The 18,834-nt window shown below is 39.9% G+C and overlaps 1 protein-coding gene and 1 long non-coding RNA gene across 2 annotated transcripts; one reads left to right on the forward strand and one right to left on the reverse strand.

Moving 5' to 3' along the window:
* The first annotated feature begins 5,463 nt into the window (after positions 1–5,463).
* mafk (v-maf avian musculoaponeurotic fibrosarcoma oncogene homolog K) lies at positions 5,464–17,871 on the forward strand. Its single transcript, XM_010784346.1, has 3 exons — positions 5,464–5,696; positions 12,966–13,044; positions 13,124–17,871. The coding sequence occupies exons 2-3, from the start codon at positions 13,000–13,002 to the stop codon at positions 13,556–13,558; spliced, it is 480 nt and encodes a 159-aa protein (XP_010782648.1). The 5' UTR covers positions 5,464–5,696; positions 12,966–12,999; the 3' UTR covers positions 13,559–17,871.
* LOC104956803 (uncharacterized) lies at positions 8,009–11,715 on the reverse strand. Its single transcript, XR_799602.1, has 4 exons — positions 11,685–11,715; positions 10,869–11,081; positions 8,690–10,196; positions 8,009–8,563 (listed from the first exon to the last, which is right to left on the reverse strand). It is a non-coding gene; the product is annotated as an uncharacterized lncRNA (long non-coding RNA).
* Positions 17,872–18,834: the final 963 nt, after the last annotated feature.

Raw genomic sequence — 18,834 nt, forward strand, 5'->3', positions numbered from 1 at the left:
TAACGAATATGACCTTCACTTAAGAAAAACACAACTGGTGATAACAGTGAGTTAACTTATTTTGACTCAAAATGTTCAAAGCAAATACCAAAGAGGTATCCAGCAGATGTCACAATTATTGACTGTATTACATGTTTTTGTTTCAGTAAGTGTTTGTTTAAAATGTTCCCAATCACTAGTGTCAGTGTCAAGATATATTTTTGCCATCTCAATTACCATCTTGATCGCCATCATTTTTTATCATTGCACTTAACTACAGATTTAGACAAGTTTACATTTCTACCCCATGCAATCATTTATAAATCAATTATTTAAAAAACCAAACGAATTGTATACAAATCATCTGCATTAGTTTTTGGAGCTGTAAATGAATTAATAGAGCACAAATAAAACACAAAAGCTGATACATGATGGCGATTTTTGGTATATATTTTTTTCTGTTTATTTTTCTTTTCTTACATTGATGAATGGATTCACTTTCTTCTCCATATTAGTACACTTTGTCCACTTTACTTTTTTATTTATGAATAGACTAGATTCACTTTCATTTCCTGTGAATACATTAAATTCACTTTCATTTTCTGTGAATACACTAAATTCACTTTAATTTGAGCAATGTACCACAAATTGAACACATGGTGGCAGTAGTCTACATTATTCTGTATTGCAACAGTAACATTAAAGGTCTTGTGTGTTATGAAGGTTTTTCTGCATGTAAACAGTCTGCAAAGTCACAAACCAGCTCACACTGTCCGCTCCTCGCAGCAGCGAGCCGCGCAACGTCCCGTCAACACGGCACCCAGACCCCACGCAGCATTCTCATCTGTTTGTCATTACTGGTGTCGTTTTCTGGTTGCTAACGCCATTGTAACACATACAGTAATCACTGATTTTCCGCTGTAACGGTGGTGGATTCATCAGAACATAGTGGGCGAACTGACCAATCAGAGCACAGTGGGCTCATATGGAGGGGGGGGCAGGAGCTCCAACAAGCCGTGTAGGACAGAGATCCTGTATGAGAAACCAATGTGAGTTTGGAAAATTGCACAATATAAATCTTCTATATATAAAAATTCTAGTACACGTTAGTTTAGCTGCTATAGGCTTAGACTGTCGGGGGACACCTTACTTCTTCCTTCTGTCTGTCTGTACCTACTCTCATGTTCCGAATAACCCAGCTTCCCCCAGATTTCTTTTTGGTGTCTATCTACGCCGGGATCTTGAGTCGTGGCTGATCCTGTTGCTGCGGTCCTGTGTCCTGGATCCTCTATCCTGAGTTCTGGATTTGAATCCTGGACTTCGAGTCGTGGCTGAACCTATCACTGTGGTCCTGCCTGACTCTCATCATACTACTTCCCTGATGGCTCCCACAGGATTGTTGACATCCTTGTGGATTCATCTTCTTATTATAGACGCCTACCTATGTTGTAAATGTATTATCTCTTTGATTTACACACGGCATCTATTGCACGTCTGTCCGTCCTGGGAGAGGGATCCCTCCTCTGTTGCTCTCCCTGAGGTTTCTCCCATGTTCCCCTTTAAACTGTGGGGTATTCTCTGGAAGTTTTTCCTTGTACGATGTGAGGGTCTAAGGACAGAGGGTGTCGTATTGTCATACTGATATTCTGAACAAACTGTGAAGTCCACTGAGACAAATGTAACATTTGTGATATTGGATTATATAAACACAGCAGGCACTAGCACACTATCAGGTCCAAAAGGGAACAGGATGCAGATTCTTTAAGTCTTTAGTCATGAAGAACATTTTAAAGTATAATGTGATGGTGAGTCAAAAAGTAAAGCTATGTAGATGCAAGGTTTTTGAGAATTACAATTTGCAAATGTTCAACCAGCTGTTTTCACTTTTTAAAGAGTCTATGCCTCAAGGGAACAAAGTCAGAACATCAAAGCTGTACCACTCCTAATAATGTCCATATTTAGTCCCACCCATGGTCAGCGGCGGTTCTTTGTTCATTCCTCAAACATTACTAAGCACTCTCAACTACTTTGTTTACAAGCTGCACTACTACAACTTGCTGTCCTCAAAATCCCAAACTTTTACTTTGACAATCAAATATTTTTCCACATTCTTACAGAACTAAAAGATGTTAAACAGCCGGTGCCATCACTACTACTGTAACCCTGCATGTTCCTTTCCATGCAGCCCTAAGCTGCCAGCCGGGTTACGTAAAGTGTTTTCATATGAAACACATTTTGGTGAAGTCAGTGGAATGTCCAGTCAATGTTCCAAATTAAATCTTGTGTCATAAGGGAAGTCTACGGATCTGCGAAAACAATCCTTTTACTTCTGAAATTACTTTGGTCCGAACTGTGCCAGAGGCAGCTGTCAACACCTCAGTTATAGATACTCCTGAACAATGTGAGAACACATAGAAGAAAAAAAGGTGATCAATACATTTATGTGTTATTTTATTCATTTAAAAAGCAGTGACATCATTCCTTATTTTGATGATGTATTTTTCAATCAGCATGACGATTAACTGCCTTTAACTCACTAATCACTTGGAGCATTTAGAAGAAAATAAAAAATGTCCTCTTACAATAGGGGGCCTCTCTGTGCCAGATCAAATTTCTGAGTCCAACAGTCTGAGTCACAAAGAAACAAGTATAGTTACTTCCTGTAATCCTAAACTGCCTGTACTCAGACCCCACAGTTTGTTGATCTAACAAAACACCGACAAGTCTGCCGCACATGGTTAGCTGTTTTTATTTTGCTACACACAATGGGTGTACCTCAGGTCAACTCTGTACACTGCTGCCAGATGGACAGTAATTGGGTGGTGTGCTGTTGACTGAGCAGCTGGATGTTTGACAGGAGTATCAGAGACTTTCCCTCCGCACTGCTGGCATCTCACACACAATAAACCTCAACCAAAGTCTTGATTCTGGCTCATTAGCTTGTTTTGATCTCATATAATTTCCTCTAACCTTATTCTAATCTTCAATCTAATCTAATTTTCCTAATTTAATCTAATCTGATATCTCCTCTTACTCTCACATCAGACTGAAAATAAGAGTTGGAGTAATGTCATCCAATCTCATCCCATATCATCTGATCTAATCTCTAATCTCATGTTATCTGAGCCTAACTAATTTAGTTTGATGTAATCTCATCTCTATTGTATTGTCTCATCTCAAATTTACTGTAATTTAATGTAGTCCCATTAAATCCTATTTCTAATCTAGTGTAATATGAAATTGTATGTGATGCTGCATGTTTCTGCACAATTAATATCTAGGTTAAAGATGAAAAGTTAATACTATCTAATTTCAATCAAATTTGATTTGCTCATTTTCAGGTACATATTTGTTTTTGTGCCTCTTCTCTGCTTGTTTACATGCTCTAATGTTCAAAAAAGGTTTTTATTTTTTCTCATACTGCCTGTGCTGCAGCACCTCTTTTCACCCTCTGTCTGAAACCAGAGCCCAGTCTGCTCTGATTGGTTAGCTTGCCGGCTCAGTTGTAATAGGTCAACCGCTTGAAGATGTCCCGTGCCTGAGCCTATCATGTACAATTTGTTGGAGTGCTAGCCAATAGAAGGAGTGTTACATAGTGATGTCACAATGTTTCAGGCAGTAAAGCTGTTTTATCCCATCTCCTTACATTTTTAAGATAGTGTAATATAATGTAATCTCATGTCATGTTCACATCTCCTCTCTAATCTCCTTTAAAATCTAATCTGATCTCAAAATTATTCCTGGTGCATTATAAAGCTGTTCCATTTAATTTAGAAAATACAGAAGCAGAAGAAAAATGTTTCTACAAATCATGCTTGCGTTTAACTCATTACAGGAAGGCTACACAGAGAAAATGATGTGTTGTTGTTCGGAGTCAACACAGATGTGATACTAACTAACCAGAATACAAAACAAGTTCTTAATCTGATTCAAGATTATTTGCTGTTACGCCAATTATTCGGATAAAAATCAGCCCAAGACCATCTCTGGTAAGTAATTGATTCCTTGTGGGATTCAATGAAATACCTCCATATGTTGAGTCACTTGTTGGTAATTATGTGAGGAAGACAAATCCACTCTGGTCGGGTTGGTTCCTGGCACTTAGTCAAGGTATAAAAGAGGATTTTTCAGGAGTTAGTCAGACTCGCTGGAAGCGTGATGTGTGTCTAACGTCAGTACTTAGGAAAAAAAGTGGGGTACATTACGTGTGCAAAGTTTGATTTCATCTAGTCACACCAGCAACATCCAACTGAACATTTCTCATCTATTGACTCATCAAACTTTATCAAAGGGTCATCACTACATCATGCAACCGAGACCATGTATGTGCTTTTTATTCGTGTCCCTTTCTACTTCCTCTTGTGTGTCTTTAGCTGCTAAACATAGCACCATTACACGAAACCATCATGGCAATGATGCAATAATAAAAATTACTTTTGGCCTAAGGCAATTAGAAAGCCTGATGTCTTAAACCATGGGTCCTTGGTTCAACTTTATGTCTGTCTGTATTTGGCAAATGGAGCAATGCAGTTTCATTGTGATGGGATTTTTCTTTCATGCTAGACTTTTTAAAAGAAGATAATGTGACCTTCTCTCTCTATTAAATCATTTGATCTTGTACTCGCCTACTAATAAAACTAACCAGCATACATATGTAATTAATTAATTTCTGCCACCCCTTTTCCATAAGATGTGATCTAAACTGTTTTTCAAATGTTTGTTTCACATTTCTGCGAATGCACATACACGCAACATCTCACAACAGTATTATTACACAAATAAGTTATGATTAACCAGGCAGTTGCTATTTTACTTTTTGTAAAAATCTGCTCCAATTCAGCTTGGTCCAGTCAGCAGAAAAAAATGTGAAACTGCATTTCCCTCCTGTTTTGAATCCTTGTTTGAACTGTGTAGCCCACAGTGTTTATAGTATAAACACACGGCATCTGTTTTTAACAGGCACTATAGTCTGAAGCAACCTCAAAGCTGAGGTCTTCGGATAAATGAACTGGGGAAAATCATAAGAGTGCAGCAGCCCTTAAAAGGCTCCTGACTTAACATATTTACATTCACTTAATTACCCAGAATAACCTGTGACGGCAGCCGAGCAGTTAAATTAAGAGAAATCCTGACTGCCGAGCTACTACGCCACATACTTTCCTCAGGAAAGGAATGCTGCTGAAAGTCATACAGATCGGGGAGGAGGGGGTCGCTGTTTTCTCTCAGTCAATTCACATTTTTGAATACCTTGTAGAGAAGACTTGACCATAAAGGAGTTTACTCACAGGGGAGGGTCAGCAGCACTCAGGGAGTTCATGACTTCCTTTTAAAACCCTTTCTCTTGTCTAATAGCAAATGAGCTGACTTGGTACAGATACATTTTGTAAAGTAAGCAAAAGTAGTAGCCAGCCAATATCTATCTTCTATTTCTGGCTTCCCCCCATAGCCCCCCCACCCCCTTCCCAGACTGACGTAAGCAGAAAGTTATTTTCATGAATGGAGGGGGCGGTCACGAGGAATCGGTGACGTGAGTGCTTGCGGAAGCAGAGCGTGGAATGTTGGTACATTGTTGTTGTTTTGTAGTTAATTCAGTACGAGGATCCTCGGCTGGCTGGACGCTCTATCCCCGCTGTGTCAACTCAGTCCTCCGCCTCCATCCGAAACCCGCTCTGCCACTTTTTACTCATCACGGTCCACATATATCTGCGTCCACAGAGGTGAGTTTATGTTTTTTTCCCTTAGTAAGATGTTTTGAAGTTACTTTTTTTAAATTGCTGAAGTTTTCCCGGTGACGTATTGTAGCACGCAGACAGGAATATGATGGCCACACGCGCCCGTCACGTAGGATACGTTTATGATCCGGGTTATGAAAGTTGATGTTGACTTGTAGATTGTTTCAGGCGCGTGGACACGTGTTGTAGAGTAACATAACACAATGCCCCATAGGTCTCAGAGATCCGTGTAGTCGCGTGGAAGAGCTAAATTGGGAAAATACGTTAAAAAACATAACATAAGAAAATCATAATAAGAGTTGAAACAATTGCTTATTTTGTTGCTTCCGTGTGTGACTTTTATGTGCCGAGTTTTTATCCGAATCAGCCTGGTACACACTACATATTTAAAAAGAAGTCAAATTGATTAATTTACTAAATTAGCGAAACTGTGTAGGGCACCCTTTTATAAAAATTAAACAACAAATAACTGAAGCATGCACGAAAAAATATTAATATTAATAATTTTATATAGCCTACATAAATCTGACTTTAATTTCCCGAGGTAAATTCATGTTACAGTTACAACGGTACTTATGTGTTAGAGTCAGGCTACTGTTTACAAAACGCTCTTTTAAAAAAAAGAAGTGATTTTTGTTTGTTTATTTATGTCCTATAGGCCTACATAGCAAGTCACTCGATTGAGATTTAGTTTTGCGAAAGGAAGTGAAATGAACTGTTGCTTTTATACTTGTTCATATAAAACACTCACACCCCTTTTTCAATTCTGCTACTCTTGCTCATTTCAACGCGGGTTTAATTTAGACTGCTATAGTGCAACATACCAGCCTACTTTTGACATTGGAAACAACACGTGGTCTGCATTTTAGACATGTGGGACAAAGGGCACGATGAGGAGGGAGACCACCGGGGCTGGGTGGCCTCCTCAGGAGAAACCAGCAGTCAATACACAGCAGGGGCTGCACACATTTCCACAAACAATAAATCACTCTGGAAGAAGGAAGCTTTATCTTATCTGTGTTTCTGGTAACTACATACATCTTTATGGTTGAACACAAGGAGCCTTTTGACATGAGTACAATTTTTTTTGCACAATTAACTTATAATAGTACTACAATACTACTCCATATATATTTAATAGCCCAATGTTATCTCAGAAAGAATACTTTGTGACTGTCTTGTAAACCTACACTTTCATTTGGGCTGTTAATTTATAGAGAAAATCGGACTTGTCAGATTGTATGGCAATTGTGATTAGAATTTGGAAAATATTGGTCTTTGAGCAATTTGTGTCACTTAGATGGTGACAGACTTAATATCTGAGAGTCCTTTGTGAATCACTGTTGTTTTGGGTGGGTGCTTCAGACCGGCAGTGGCAGTGGGTGTACTCCTCTCCCCTGTCATGAGGTTAACATGTGGTTTAATCACCAAAGTGATGATGTCTTTTATAGATGGAGAAATAACCCTGGCTGACTCATTGTACCACCACTGGTGTGTGACAGTAGCAAGGCACATGGGGAGAAATTCCCCTTAAAAACATAGGATAAAGCATATTTGTCATCACATATACAATTTCTGTTTTGGTCTGGTCAGTAGTGATGAAAGCGTATGCAAAATGTGCCTGTGGTTGAGTGTTGTGAAAGTGAAATAGCTTTGGTTTGTGATGCTATGACTCACAGGGTTCACTTCACCATGATGTGTTTTTGCTCCTCTCACTGGAAAAAATATGTCAGGTTTAGACTATTGACTTTAGAAGCCAGTGATTTTATCCCCATCTGAACATGCCAAACAGAGTGCATACAAGCAATAACAGGCGAGTGTGTGAACAGGCTGTGGTGGTCCGTCCAAAGTGACTCCCTGACAGTTATATGGTGTCTGAGACGGCTCACTCTGCCACCCACTGTGATCCTGCCTATCGCTGCTTTTCTATCAGTGACCCAATCTCACCCCGCTGCTTTCACCTCATTATGCACAGAGGTGTGGCAAGTGTCAGGATTACTCACTTATTTATTTATTTTTGTGGGGTTGTCGTGTTATTTGGGAATTCCATGATTTGTCTCACTTGCGGATTCAATTGTTGATGTTTTTCCTTTGGTAACTTCCTGATTACACCGTGACTCAAGTTGGTGGTTGACAGCAACAAACACAAACACTTTGTAGCTCCACGGCCTTCAGAATGTATGCGTTGCTGTCACGTCCTGTCTGTCTATCTGCACGTGTGCCAGACTGTTGTTTTGAAGGAGAATCACTGAAATCCTGATAGTGCTTTTATGGTCAAAAAGTCTTGTTTTGCTTTGATTTATATTTTTGGGGAGTAAGGGATGTGATCTGATACAGCTCTAATACTTTCCTATTATTCACACATTGTTGGTTTCCAGGTCGTTTTGGACAGCTACGTCCTTGTTTTTTGTGCATTCTTGACATTTTTTTTACTCCCAACGTCCTTGGTTGGGAGAGTTTCTTTGCTCAGATATTTTTGCGAGTTCTCCTCCCTTTTCCACACAACTGTTCTGGTGTTAAAGCCAGTTATTTCAAAGGTTCTCTGTACTTTTCCTTCCTCCTTTGAAACAACGGGATTTTCCAGGAAACGTCAGATGGAGAGGGTGTGATTCCCTGCCGCTGGTCGTCGCTTTTACCAGTAAACAGCATGACTCACTGCTCAGCTATGCTCTCCATTTCCTTCACATAATATCCCACCAAATGTGCTGCGCTGGAGAAAGAGCAGAGAGCAGAGCGCAGCAGTCTGTGGAGAAATCTCCCCTCCTCCCTGAGAAAAATGCAAGAGCTTTCTCAGAGGAGTGTATCAGACTGTCAAGGGCAACAACATGTCTGCTTTCTGCTTAACCTGCTCCCTAAAACAAAAAGGGAAGATAAACAATGAGTCCAGACAAGCCAGCTCTGCATTTATCACTGCAGCAGGAGCACACACGTCTTTGATATGCTGTTTATTTTAGGAGGAGGCTGGGCCCCACAGTTACCTTCTGTCACTCAAGTGCAGCAGCCTTGAACTTGACCAGATGCCTGACTTTGAAAACAGCATAAACAGAGCAAAAGTGGTACAAAGGTCAATTATCTGACTCAAATGCAGATTACGGTGTTTACTATGTACACTACTTAATCAATTTGCTTTGTAAGAGTTGTTTTCCTCTGACAAAAGGCAGATTTGTACCCATGTAAAGAATTGTTTTTCCCTAGTTCTGTGTTTTTAAAATCTAGGCAACCCAAATAACAAAAACATCATCATGTGGAAAACACCATTTCCACATCAAATAACACACATCGTAACCAATACATGTGCGTATAGCCTTCGTAAGGAACACCTAGTTGAGTTGTGTCATCCCTTGGCGGCTTAATTCTGCATTTTTGTGGCACTTTTCCATAACTTACTGATGACATTAACTTGATGAGGACATTTGTGGTTATTAGTCAACAGAGGATTGCCTTCAGGAATGAAACATTGTCGGTTGTATGAGAACGAAAGAAAAAGAAAAATGAAAGATAGTGTGTGAGTGAAGCTGAGTCCTGACTTCCACACGTGTGCACACTGATTTGTTCGGGCAAGTGAACGATGTGAGACACTGGTGAATTCCAGACATTTTGTACATTTTGCAGCCGTTGTTTTACAAGTGGGATAGTCTGAACTCCACCCCCGCTGTAGCCGAGTGCATCGCAGGACAGATTCAGACCCAAGGATCCTTCTTCAGTAAAGATGTGCATGTGAGGGTTTGCACATGTGTGTTCACTCAGGAATGTGGTTTTTGTTCTCTACCCGCCATCTGTTGCTTTTCTCTGAGGCATTTTCCCAGACTCCTTTTCTTACCCTTGTGAGAGTTGTTTTCTTGACTATATCACGAAGCTGTGACTTGTTGTGATATATGCATGTCCTTTCTGAATGGCAACATTATAAACAGTGGATTTGGCTCCGTAATAGAATTTCAGTTTTAAAGAAATGTTGGTTTCTCATGCTTTTTGAGTTGCAAAGACATCAGCACATGCCTAAAGAATTCCAGGGAAACAACTTGGCCTCTTGCTTGATGCTGGGGGCCTCTTGTGTGCAGAAAGGGGGGGGGGGCACATTACTTTTCCATGATCTTTGAAAGGGATATACCCAGGGACCCCTTCTGATGCAATACCACATAAGTAAGGCTGTTGTGGCCAACTTTCTGCCTAGGAATGTTGTATTGCAGTTCTTCATCTTTATCTGATGCTTTGGAAAAATCTCAATTATGCAATCTTTGCAAAAATGTATGAAGGACACCAGAGAGAGCAGCAGATGTTCCCCTTAATGTCTAAACACGAGTTTATGTGGCTCTGGGTTTTGCTGTCTGGTTTCTACATGTAGTCTCATCTGTTATTGAGGTTCATCTGCACAAGACAAAAACACTTTCTCTAGACAGATATGTAGAATATAAGCTATAAAAGTCTCATAAAAGAGTAAAAGAGGGTGTTTTTCATGTCGATTGCACTTTTTCCGGTAATCCGCATCTGCAAATCAAAAGCCGAAACGTCCTGTATTAGCAATACACCCATATAGGATGTAAAAATGTTGTAAACATCCCAAAAGCAGCCACACCCAGAGTACTTTCTCCCATGAAAGCTGCAGCCAACAGGACTGCAAAGGAATATTCGCCCTCTGAGGTTTCTCCTATCGCATGCTCAGTTAATTTGTTTAGTTGGCAGAAATTTGTGTCAGCACTGAGGGCTAAATATATCCTGCCAGAGTTAAATAAGGGCATGGAGCGGCTCAGGAAAGCCCAGTGTAAGAGGATCCATCCAGCGAGACACAGGCCCAAATCCACAGACTGCATTGTCTCACACGCAGCAAAAATACATCAGTGACTATAAAGGAAAGTATTCCTCTGTGACACTCTATCTGCAGGAATGTTCCACATGCGTATCAACTACCCTGTAAAGATCAGCATAACTGTAAATGTTATGCTGACGTCATTTTTAAAGTGCGATGAGGAGGAAGAGTTGCTGTAGACACCATATTAGGGGAATAAACAATCCGAATTACACTGGATTCCCCAGGATAAACAGATAGATAAACTGGAACTGTTTGTACAGTGGATGCCTTTTAAGTTGTCAGCACAAGTTAGTGCTTCTCATTTGTACTATGAATAGGCTGTGTTGTGGTTATGAATGAGACTTGTTTACCCTTTTGGTGACCATGTGACTCACACTCCCACGCCCATTTGCAGGGCATTTCCATGGCAGCAGTCGAGCATGGAACAGTGCACTTGTAGTCAGGCTGGTCCGAAGGTCCTGAAATGGAGCCTGGGGGGAGGATGTGTGCCTCTCACAGGATCACAGCCCGGCGCTCTTTCACTTTTTTTGGCCACGAAATCAGTCCGGAAAGCATGTGGCTCACTGTAATGAGTACAGAGAGGCTTTTCTTTAAAAAACTGACAAAGCCCGGAGAGCTTCAGCACAGAGCAGGATGAGGAGAGAGGTTGCCTGTTTCTAATCTCTCTTGGTCTACTGAAATACTTTGTCAGGGCACTCCTCCCTCAACAAGTAAACACAGTCGCTTTGGTTTAATGGTGTCGTGCTGCCCTCTGCTGTCATCTGAGGCCCTAACATGCAAACATAATATTGACACATGACTTCATCCTAGGAATGTTGTTGTTAACTTTGAAAGTGCATGTGTAGGGCTGAGTGCCAAGTTGAACATCTAAATATAAAAATAAAATGTGTGGGACAGTAGCCAAAGTATTCAGATCTGTTACTTAGGTCGGAAGCAGTGACGTGCGGTGAGGTTCATGGTTGGTGAGGCACTGACTCTTTCAGAGTCAGATTTACAAATATTATATTTTGACCTTAATCAAAATATTCGGTTATTTTCAAAAGCTTTTTTAGTCTGATGCTTCGATTCATTTTAAACAGACCGTTCAACAAAAGGATACCCAAAATCCAAATATTGGATTGTTCTTTCTTAGTAAGATCCCATTTTCATTACAATTGTGGTCTTACCTTGACTTGAAGATTAAGTCCATGCTCTCCTTCTGGACAACATTCTCTATTAGTTTTTTGTAAAAGTCCTCCTTATCTTCCTGTAGTTTCAAAAGTCTAGTTTGTTGTTTGTGTCTATCCGTCTCTGCGTATAATAACAGTAGCAACAAGATCCTGTGGGCTCATGTGCGCCCCCTTCAGTGTGGCAGAGGTTATAGCTGCCTCTCCTGCTGCTTTTTTCATTGCCGTTATATGATGAGACCAGCGAGCCTAAATATCATATATACGTTAAATAAGTTATTTAGAGACTATGGATGGCGAGGATAAATGTAATAAAGGGATTTACAAACATTACATTGGTGACCTACTGTGAGATGGTAACAGGCATGCGCTTAGTGCCCGCTTTCCAGCCAGTTTCTGTGGGGTGACACATTCTGAGGTGAGGCAGAGCTCATCTGTGCCTCACCTCACCCCACAGTTACTGGCTTGAGCGCGGGCACAAAATAAGTGCCCGCGCTAAATTAGTGCCCGTGCTCCAGGAAAGTTACTGTGGGCTTACGAGAGGCAGAGCTCGTCCCTGCCTCACTTCTCATCGCTACCTGTAGTTGTAGCGGAGCTCGGCAAATTGGCTGATTTTGACTTTAAAAAGCGATTGGAATCATACATAAATCACACTTACATCATAGATCAGTGGAGACATTTTATTATTATTACTATTTAGTTTTTCTTTAGTTGTTTTTCCGTTACATTGGAGTATGACAGGTGAGGCTCTGTCTCCCCTGCCTCCCCTGACTGCACGTCGCTGGTCGGAAGTATTAATAACTATCACTGATTCATAAAGATGTGAGTAGCTTTTATTGAGGGCTGCTTTTTGGGGTTTTCCTTTTCCTGTTGTGGTCGGCAAAGGCTAAAACCCCAAAGTTCACATTGAAACTCCTCAATTGGACTCCTTTGTCTACTTCTGTAACATAATGACATCACTTATTAACACTTGCGCTTCTGTTGGCTAGCACTCCAACAAATTGTACGTGATAGGCTAAGGGGCGGGACATTTCCAAAACATCTCTAAGTTATTGACCAATCACAAGAGTGCCGGCAAGCTAACCAATCAGAGCAGACTGGCTTCTGGTTTCAGACAGAGGATGAAAAGAAGTGCTGCAGCACAGGCAGTATGAGAAGAATAAAGAGCTTTTTTAACCTTAAAGCATGGGAACGTGTCATAGTGGTGGCACTATGTGGCACTATTTGTAATATATTGTATTTGAACTTAAATTAACACTATCTGTTTTTCTTTCCTCATAGTGTGTCTTCTGTGAGATTCTGGCCTGTTGTCCGCATGCAGGGAATGACGACTCAGTTTAAGGCGAGCAAAGCTTTAAAGGTAAGTGTTTGAGAAGTTTGAGAAATGTGGACCTGTTAAAAGTTCCGACCTGTTCTTCATCCACTGCTCTATCCTGCAGGTCAAGAAGGAGGGTGAGAATGCCCCGGCGGTCAGCGACGACGAGTTGGTGGCCATGACGGTGCGGGAACTCAACCAGCACCTGCGTGGGCTCACCAAGGATGATGTAGCGAAGCTGAAGCAGCGGCGAAGGACCCTGAAGAACCGGGGCTACGCCGCCAGCTGTCGCATCAAACGCGTCAGCCAGAAGGAGCAGTTGGAGAGACAAAAGATAGATCTCCAGCACGAGGTGAACAAGCTGGCCCGCGAGAACACCAGCATGAAGTTGGAGCTTGATTCCTTGCGAGCCAAGTATGAGGCCCTGCAGTGTTTCGCCCGATCCGTGACCCGTGGGCCCCTCTCGCCGGGCAAGGTGCAGAACACCAGCGTCATCACCATCATCAAGTCCGCCCATCACAACAACTCCAGCCCCAACCCGTACTCCACCGTGTCCTAGTGTTGACAGGACTGGGCTCTTCTCCTCCTGCCTGGTCCTTTCCGGTTCTGACCCGGCCTAAACCCACTCGCCCTGCACTGAGAGGACGCTCAGTAGTTAGACTATGGGATGGAATTGGGTGGCAAAGCTTGATGTGATGTTATGCTGCAATCACAACTCTGTCTCTCACTTTATGTCTCTTTTACACATTGTCTGTGCACTGTGCAACCCCCCCTGACCCCCCAGCACCGGCAGGGCCCCATGTGACCCTTCCTCCATGACTGTAAGCAGAGATTTTTCTTTTTACTCCAGTGTGGATAAGTATTTCACATGCCTTAATGTGGCGGCAAAGGCCCTGCTCTTATATTATTAACCATAACACTTGAGATTTAAGCAGTTTATGTGACAGAAGGCTATTTGCAAAGCCAATGCCAAATCATATTACCTTAATGTGGAAGTGCCTCAATGTAAAATGAGCCTTTGAAGCCGTTGCCTTAAAAAGGACCCATAAGTGATCCTATACAATTATTATAGAGTTCTTACATGGATACTAACACAAAGAGGATTTTTCGATTTATCGCAAGCTAAACACTTTGTATTTTGCCCATGTCTATAATTCCTTATACAAATAATTATGTAATGCGTTATAATAAGCTTATAGCCCTGTACAATTATAGTTAAAAGCAGTTATTCAAAATGCTTCATAACTTCATAATTGCTGGTCACTTATTAGTTTTTTTTTGCAAGACCATGTCAATTATGAATTACAATATTTGTCTCATGCCTTGTGATAATACTTCATATAGTATATGATTATAATGCATTATTGCACTTATAATACCCTATGAACATTGTCAAAAACAGTGAGTGACTAGTAGTTATAAAGTTATATGATACCTGACCTCCTAAGTCATTATAGTCATATGCAGTTTCATAAAGGCCTCTACTCGTGATGCGCTATTGTTCATATTTCGGTCTTGGTTATACAAAGTATTACACATTTTTACTTGGTGGTTAATACCCTCTCTAGGAGGTGAGACAGCAGTAGGTACACTACAGTAAAGGCTTTCATACTAATGCTGACAGTGCTCTAACTTTGGAGTTTTGAAGTAACACTTTTCCTTTGTGTTTGAAACCTTCGTAAGGACAGAATTTATATGTAAGCCTTTTGCTGGATGAAATTGACTCCTTTTGTTACATATATTTTTAAAAGACCAGTGTTTCTTACTGTTTCTCCTATAGCCCACTGAGAAGATTAATAAATCACATCCGCAGGGTGTCTACATCAGGTATAAACAATAAGCTTCTAAAGAGGCGAATCTGATGCACCTTGAGTTTGCTGTCATTGAAGCTCATCCATGGAACACTTGACGTACTGGCAGTTTGGTTTAGAAATTATTTTGATTTGTATGAGGGCCTGAGATGAGGTGTGTATGGCTAGGGTGTTTTATGCAGGTGCTGGGCGTGATTCTATTGGTATATTGTGACCATACCACTGGAGAATTTAAAGAACTGAATACTTATTTTCCCCAAATTGGAATTTATTTATGATTATGCAGTTACATTTGGTAACAAAACATTTTGAATTGGAACGTGATTTGTTTGGATTAGAAATGTCATCCAATTTCCATCATTAGTTAGCACTTAAAACTGTTAAGATGCAGTATAAACAAATCACAGGGCAACTGATTCCTAGAGTTGGAGTTGAAAGAAAAAATATTGAGTTAGTTGGTGAGATTAAATATGTGACCATTTACTGCCACTCAAGCCTTATTGAACTATTGGCTCTCTGAGATGTATGCCACAGCACTTACTGGGTGATGGTTGGCCTCTTCCCTTTATATGAAACTCTTTGGTATGTTATCCATATTAGATGTAGTGAAAATGAGAGCGGTCCCTTCAAGTGAAACGCAATTCAATTGACTTCCTTTATGTTAAAGACTACCAAAAGCTCCCACTGCCTTCTTTGTCACTTAACATCGAGATCTCCGTCCAAATAGAAATCATTCCTACTGCTGGTGTTGATATCTCTGAAGTCCTAGCTATTAACCTTGCTTTTGACACACTCTTCTGCAAGAGAACTCCTGACGCCCATCTCTAGAAACAGAGGTGTCATGATAACTAAATGCAGTAACACCTTCCTTCTGTTGTCATTTTTTTAAATATTTAAGTATGAAATTCACTTGAATTAAAGCCGTCCTTACCAATGATCCATTCCTAAGTTGGAGTGAAGTCCATAGAGATTGTTCACGTCAGGATTTTCTCTTTGCCAAGAGGACATGACCGTTTTTCCCTGTTCCATAGCTGCAAAGAACATAAAGGGGAACTTTGCTGCTGTACAACCTGCTGTGATTTCTAAGCAGGGGCAATGCTGTGCTCTTACTATTTTTGTATTTTCACTTGATTTCTATGTTAATACATCCTATGTTCTTTTTCTGATACTTAGTTTATATGCATATACAGTATATATGAAAAAAAATATATTACATATTTTACTATATTTATGTATTTTACTATCCTGGGAGTGGTGTGATTATGTAATCTTTCTTAAGACGTCAAATTATGTTGATGCTGACCGTCTTCGGCCACATTTACAATGAGATATCTATTTGAATAACTTAAAGTCTTCTTTGTGAGTTTTTATACCACATAATTACGTCTTGTCAGCACATTTTTTCATTTTGTCTCATTCTGAAATTGGACAGACCGTGACTAGGGTTACATACGGGCTGCTGCTTTTACCTTTTTGAATATGTTCTATTGTTATGAACAATTCAAAATGTAAGCGATAGCTTGGAACTCAAACTAGCTAAACAAAATGGACCATACATTTAATTTGGCTAATCAATTTTCTTTAACGTACACAATTCAACACCCGTCTGATGTGATCAGATACATTTTCTTTTTTATAAATGATGACAATTTATTCAATTTGGGCCTTTTAGGGTCCATTAGTTTAAGAATAAATGAGAATAATTTATGAAGTAAAAATAAAATGTGCTCTTAGGTTTAGTATTAACCTGGATGTAAACCTAGTCAGACGCTCTGGCCGCAAAGACGATAAACTTTTCTAAAGACATTTTGTCAACAGTTTAAAATAATGATGGTGGTAAAGATTTTGTAGTCTTGATGAAACCTTACTGAAAATGAATTCCAAAAGCTGCTAGAGAATGTTATCCCAGACTTTTTCAAGAATTATATTTGAGTTGAGGTTGCAAAAGGTTTCACCGTGTTTATATAATACAGCTTGAAGATTTTTCACACTTTTTACAGTGGCCTCTTGTGGTAAAGTTTAGAACACAATGCTGTAAAATGATGCATTGTTTAATTTGAGCACATATCACTGTATTTTGATCTGAAGTAGTTGCTTTTAGGCAGCACACCCTAAAGAAATACTCAGATATATTCTTCAAAGTAATAGTTATATTTCCGTACCGTGCCATAATAAGACAAACCTCTATCCGGGTGAATTAAGTACTTAATGTTTATCTTACATCCAGTGTGACCCAGCAGAGGTCCATTCAACCTTTGGGTATTTTACCACACCAAATATTCTCCAGAAATAATCATTTACACGTTCAACAAGCCCCATTTTTCCCACTTAAATAAAAGAAGACGTGCAAATAATTGTAGAAGTTTCTGGGAGAAAAGAGGTATAAGCGGTACCTACCGTGGGAGTTTCTTTCTTCGTACAGTTGAAGAGATGGCAGCTTGTTATACAGTACCTAGGAGCTGTTTAAGAAATTGTTGGTTATTATACATTTGTATATGAACTATAGCAATGCAAATGTATGTATGGAAATGAGGTGTCTTGTATATTGTTAATTTGGTGTTCAAGTTTTAAATGCATTTCCATGAAAACACATGTCCTTGATTACATAAGCTGCCACAAACAAGCTTTTGCCAGTCCTACAAGCTACAGTATTTAATTTTAGACATGTAGAAAGTCAGTTTTAGTATTGTAGAGGTTTTGAGTATACATTCAGAAATAGCTCAAGGAATGGATAATAGGGTTGTGGGTTAAATGTTAATTCAACGGCAGCAATTCTATGTTACGTTTTTTACTTTTTAATGGATTTCCTTGTTCTAATCTCATAGCATCATGTTGAAGCTAAAACAAAGACAGAAATATAAAAGGCAGCATAAACTGAGTATGTACCCATCACACCTTTTCACTAGTCTGCTCATATACAGTATATTTTATATTTATTTCATTGAATTGTGTAATTTTATTAAAAAGAACACCTAAATTATTTTTATTTTAACATTCATTTATTAACATGTTTTCACAATGAACTACCCTCATGTACAAATAAAGTCTGTATTTGTTTCTGCTCTGATTTAAAGTATTGTAAATTATTCCTATAAATAAGTCTGGTGTCAGTTTTTTGTACCTTGAGATAAAGCTTTTTCCTCGTAAAGAAGTGCAGATCAACCAAGAAAACAAGAAAAGAAATGTGTTTGTGTTAATAATTTGAGTGCCACAAAAGGACTAAGACACACAAGTCAACTATTTCTTATCATTTCAAATTTGTAGCCGCCTGTAAATTAATTCCTGCTTTCCCAGAAAGACGGCTATACTTGGCACACGAAGGTATGAAAATTAAAACAAACTATGACTGATATAAAAAATTGGTCTTGAATAAGTTATGTACTTAGAAAGTGATGTCTCCCATGTGGTGTGGACACAGATGATAGCATTTCAATCAGGAGAGACAGTTTTGATGTAAGAATACATATTTATTGCAGAGACACACAAATGAATGTAATGGCGATTAGGCCCCGTTGTGCAGGAAGTATCATTCGGGAGGGTAGAACCGAACCGATCCGATCCGATGAAACCCCCCTGGGGTCTAGACCCTGGTGGTGGTGAATGGATAGTTGGGTCGGTCTGAAGGGGAGTGGTTTAGCTTGACCCTGGATTCAGAGGGACAGGAGGTGAAAAGGGGTGGAGGAGGGTTGCGTAAGTCACCTGAAATGACAGCTGTCTGAGGGGGGAGAGCAGACTTAAAAGGTTTGGCAGAGCGCTATGATAGGCTCTTGGGAATAGAGCGAAGTGATTGGTTAAGCTGGAGAGTGACGCCCGATCACTTATTGAGAGGAGAGAGTAGTTGCGTAGGAATAGTGAATAGACGGTCTTCCTGGTTGAATTTACGCTGAGCGTCATTAGATGTAGAATATAATGATTATATGGAGGGGTAATTGAGTGATGGGGATGTAAGAAATGGTTATATAATTGTTAAATCACATCTGTAGAATCAGTCTGTAAACTTTTCCAGAGAGAGGAGCCACCAAAG

This window comes from Notothenia coriiceps, unplaced genomic scaffold (genome assembly GCF_000735185.1).
Source record: "Notothenia coriiceps isolate Sejong01 unplaced genomic scaffold, NC01 NC01_scaffold00026380, whole genome shotgun sequence".
NCBI lineage: Eukaryota > Metazoa > Chordata > Actinopteri > Perciformes > Nototheniidae > Notothenia > Notothenia coriiceps.

Bases quoted from the DNA above. Each gene is read 5' to 3' on its own strand.
- mafk (XM_010784346.1), top strand. From the start codon at position 13,000: ATGCAGGGAATGACGACTCAGTTTAAGGCGAGCAAAGCTTTAAAG. The intron at 13,045-13,123 runs GTAAGTGTTTGA...TCTATCCTGCAG, and splicing joins AGGCGAGCAAAGCTTTAAAG to GTCAAGAAGGAGGGTGAGAA.